Here is a 4,624-nt window from a genome sequence, read left to right on the forward strand (position 1 = left end):
AAATTACCGTTATATGGGATGTGGGCGTGGTTATTGTCCGATTTTAAAAATTTTCGGCTATTTGGTATGCTGTACCCAGGCCAACAACTGTGCTAAGTTTGGATGAAATTGGTGCAGCGGTTACCAAGATACACACATGTAACCATAAGTGGGCGTGGTTACGCCCATTTTCCAAAAATTGATAATATTCTGATTTTTCGTCTAAAAATGATTGTAAATATCTATTTTGAATGAATAATCTTCAGTAGTTACTAAAATATCGCAGTTTTCGTATTTCTGAAAATTACCGTTATATGGGAGGTAGGCGTGGTTATTGTCCGATTTTGCCCATTTTCAATACCATCCGTCCTACACCCGAGAGAAGTGCACGTACAAAGTTTCGTTAAGATATCTCAATTTTTACTCGAGTTAAGGGACACTCAAACAGACGCGGTATTGGAAGTGCGGTACAAGGCGGTACATAACTATACTATACTGAGTGTCCCTTTATGGTGTGCACAGACGGACGGACAGACAGTCACCGCTTAATCGATTTCTCTTTTCATTCTGATCATTTATGTATGCATTTGTCTATATCTATCTCGATTCGTTTTGCCTGTTACAAACAACCGTTATGTGAACAAAGTTATAATACCCTTGTGCACAAGTGCGCTCGGGTATAAAAATGAATGCATATACATATATGTACGTGTGTGTGTGTCTTTTATAGGCGTCCAAAGTACTAAACCGATGTTTATGAAGTTTTTACAGCAGATTAATGTGATCCCTGGGGGAAACTCTATTAATATTATTATTTTTAAAGATAAAGTACACGCCTCTAGCAGAGAGAACATTTTTATTCGTCATATCTCCCCAACTTGTTGATGCAGATTAATGATACTTGGGCAAGAATGATAGAATACAAGATTGCGCCAATCGAAAAAAATTTTTGCCAACTTTTCTTCCACACTTGCCAACTCCATTCTCACCTCCGACAAGCTCTTACGCAAGGACTCCACTTCCCAGTCATGCCTTTTCTGCTGCAAATGCGCTTCTCGCTTTAAAGCCGCAATCTCGCTTTGTTGCTTGCTGTGTTCGCTTTTGAGAAAAGCGTTTTCGCGTAATGAAGCTCGTCTACATAAATACGTATAAACAAAATAAAATTTAATATGGTTTGTATAGATATATATATATGTATGTATGTAGATTTAATTAAACTTTGAACTTACAATTTTTCTTGCAGATCTTCAACCTCCTTAAGCGTGCTGTCATAGTAAAACGCCTTGCTAGGTGTGGCACGATGTGGGGAACACAGAGGCGTCAACGCATCTGGCAATATGCCACAGTTCTCCTCGTCAGCGCGGTTATGGCCCATAATACCTTCGGCTTCTGAAATGTACTTTTTTATAACTAGGAGAACTTCAACTATATAAACTTGTAATGCCTTTGGAAGTGGACTGCTCCAGTAGATCGCTCACAATGGTTGTGTACACTTGCTGCTGGGCTTCCTTGTCAGGATCTAGTATTTCCGCAGCAGGCTTGAAAATTGTCGGCACAACGCCCCGCTTTAGTTTACGCTTTTTAGCGTAGCCTAACACAATTTAAAACATTTCTTTTAATAAAAAGCAGTATTAATGAAAAGTGAAAAATATAAGCTTCCGGGGGGGTTTCATATTTACGATGAGGGCGGCTACCTTTCGTGAAATTTACTCCTGAGTCACACCATCCTCACGAAATCCAATAAGCGCTTATTGGCGAATTAAATAGTATAACTTACCCATTTTATATTGAAGCTCGTTCTCGAAGTCATCAGTGGTGAAGTGTTTTACACAGATGACGCTGGTTCGGGCGTTGAAAATCGTCCACCAACTCAATGTCGGCCGGAAAAGTAAAAAAAGCGCACCCAGATCCTTTAGCACTTACACTAGCACAATTAACCACTGCACTCATTTTTTTCTTTAATTTATAACTTTTTTTTATCAGTTTTCACAAAAAACAAAACAACGCTCAAAGTCTTCCGAATTTGTAAATTTGTAAAGTTGAAATAACCTAAAACGTCACGAACCAGAAAATGTAAACAAAAGTATTGTGTGACGTCAGCGAATGGGTGGATGCTGTCAAATCGACGAAGAGAGTGTTAGCGGTCCGCGAATGGCGCGACCTTTATTTTCGTGCGTGCATATGTGGTTTGTTGATGCTCTCTAAACACAAACGCGTGAAAGGCAAACGGTCTAGCGAAAGTTGGTGTCCTTGACGCGGGGCTAGATCTTAAGTGGTGACATGGTTGCCCTAAGTTGTTTCCATGTCGGCATGAACTAACAGGGATGCTTTGCATGGGAACCTGTTTAGGACATGTGCTTACGCAGTTTCCGATGTGAAGATTACCGTACCAACTAGCCCAGGGGGGTTTCGCATTGCGAGGCTACGGGTGTCACAATCCCGGGTACCCCAGTTAAAGGCTACCAATCCTGAGTCGGTCATGAGGCTCAATTGGTAGAAGAGCTGCTGCTTTCGAAGTCATACCTAAGACTTTAAAAAGGTACCACGGGGAGTAGGGGCCCCCATAGTATCCTATATTTACTATGGCCTACTCTTTGGTTGCGGCCCTTCGGGGAGTAACGTGGTGGTTGTGGTTTAATACCAAAATGCTGGAGAACTCAAGAGTTCGATGTGGAGTTGCATTGCAACCGGGTGCCATGACCCAAAGATTGGCAGCGGCTTTATGTAAGCTTCGGCTTCACCAAGGCGGTAAGTGTGTCACCCCACACTGCCATTGGAACTGAGATGCTTGCATTTCAGGGCAATGATTAAGGCAAAAATTTATCCGTTGAGTTTTGGACTCCGTGGAGCTAAAACTGCATTAAATTGCAGTAGGTTCCCACGTTAAACCAAAACTACATCTAGCAATGCGTGGTATTGCTGATCAACTTAATACTTTATTTAAATATAAGGGTTGCTCACAGTTCGAGTGTGTTATCTTGTAAAAGTTGCCACCTTTTAACTTTAGAAGTAAACTGTGAATACCCTAATTTATTTATGTACAAGTCTACAAAATCTTATTACTTTTAAAGCGATTTTTAATCTTCGTTGCTTAAGACACATTGTTACAATTTCTTCTTGTGTTGGAATCGGCACATCGTTAACCCTCTAGTAGGCCAATTTTTTTATGAGTTGAAACATTCAGGAATGGGTGAATTTAGCACGAGAAATCCAAAAATGATGTCCATTTCGATCTGTGACAGTAACTTTTTCCTACAGGGGGGAAAACCAAGACCGTCTGGAGACGGGCTCGCCGATATACTTACACATATTTTCAGCTTTCTCTTACACAATGTAGACCTACGAACCGGCAATCTCGTCTGCAGACGGACAAAAAATGCAAACTGGGTTTTTATATGTCGGCAAGCCGGTCTGTAGACGGTCTGTGTTCGAAAGCAATTTTCTCCATTTCGAATGGTGACATAATTACAAAACTTATATTAAAATACGGTGCTTTTAACAACGAAATCCACCAAATTTTTTTATATCAAAAAAGTTTTCAAAAGAAAAAATTTCTTTAATTACGAAATTACTAAATAGCAAGAAATAATTAATTTTAACCGTGTTTTCAAAATCTGTAATTCAACTGCCGATTAAAATAAAACGGATTGACATAACGGATTAAAGTTTACACCGCCGTAAGGGTACGATTTTTTTCTAAAGATCGTGCTTTACGAATATAGAAAAAAATTATTATAGGTGCACTAAAAAGGTGTTTAGTTAACGACCGTCTGGAGGCGGTTCAGCCTACTAGAGGGTTAAACCATTCAGCCGCTCCTTAATTGTATAAAAAGAAGGGATAAATAAGATATCATATTGAACAATTGAGTAGTCCACTTGCAAAGTGCGCTATGTAAATTTTTTTTAGATTTTTAGTTTTTGGTGGGTTTCATGTCCACTAACAGCAGAGTGAAAAATTTTTCTATATTCTGAAAAAAATAGCATGAAATGTTAACTACTCTTGCAAAAGTCGCTATAATACTTATTTATACACTTTCAAATGTCTCCTCTTCGTATGAACTTAGAAAACTGCAAGAAAACGTGGTAGTTTCGGTGCCTAGTGGAAGAGGTCGCAAAAAAGAAGCAAACCAATCTTCCTAGAGGAGAGAACGCGAAAAGCTAAAAAAAGCTAGCTATATAAAAGTTACTGTTTCAAAACTTGCAATATTAAATTTTTAAATATAAAATGTGCAAATCTACCATACTGCAATTTTATTTTTTTAATAGTATTAGGCTCTTATTTATGCAAATTTTCAGGTAATAAAAAAAGATACAGTTCGGATGTTACTTGTTGTCGTTGACGTTTTTTTTAAATTTATGGTTTACTCTTATAAAATCACATAACGCTGTTTGCAAGTGGACTACTCATATATTCATTAAAAGATAATTTGTCATCCGTCTGAAATAAAAAAAAATTTTAAATCAGAAGAATAAAATAGTATTGTGTTATTAATTCAAAAGTAAATAATTGTAGTTCAATGACGAAGGAGGTGGGATCTATCCCCCCAAATCCCCTCCTGGCTACGCCACTGTATCTACGCATCTTGCATCTTGATGGCTGTCGCAATTTAACACACAGCACTTCATTTTATTAGTTTTTACGCAG

The 4,624-nt window shown here is 38.4% G+C and overlaps 1 protein-coding gene across 1 annotated transcript; it reads right to left on the reverse strand.

The window, feature by feature from the left end:
* Positions 1–626: 626 nt before the first annotated feature.
* On the reverse strand, positions 627–1,425 carry LOC118755284. The gene is made up of 2 exons (XM_036490129.1): positions 1,209–1,425; positions 627–1,113 (listed from the first exon to the last, which is right to left on the reverse strand). The coding sequence occupies exons 1-2, from the start codon at positions 1,352–1,354 to the stop codon at positions 843–845; spliced, it is 417 nt and encodes a 138-aa protein (XP_036346022.1). The 5' UTR covers positions 1,355–1,425; the 3' UTR covers positions 627–842.
* Between the last annotated feature and the right edge of the window lie 3,199 nt (positions 1,426–4,624).

The sequence above is a fragment of the Rhagoletis pomonella genome, unplaced genomic scaffold (genome assembly GCF_013731165.1).
Source record: "Rhagoletis pomonella isolate Grant_MI unplaced genomic scaffold, Rhpom_1.0 Rhpom_scaffold_05807, whole genome shotgun sequence".
Classification (NCBI taxonomy): domain Eukaryota; kingdom Metazoa; phylum Arthropoda; class Insecta; order Diptera; family Tephritidae; genus Rhagoletis; species Rhagoletis pomonella.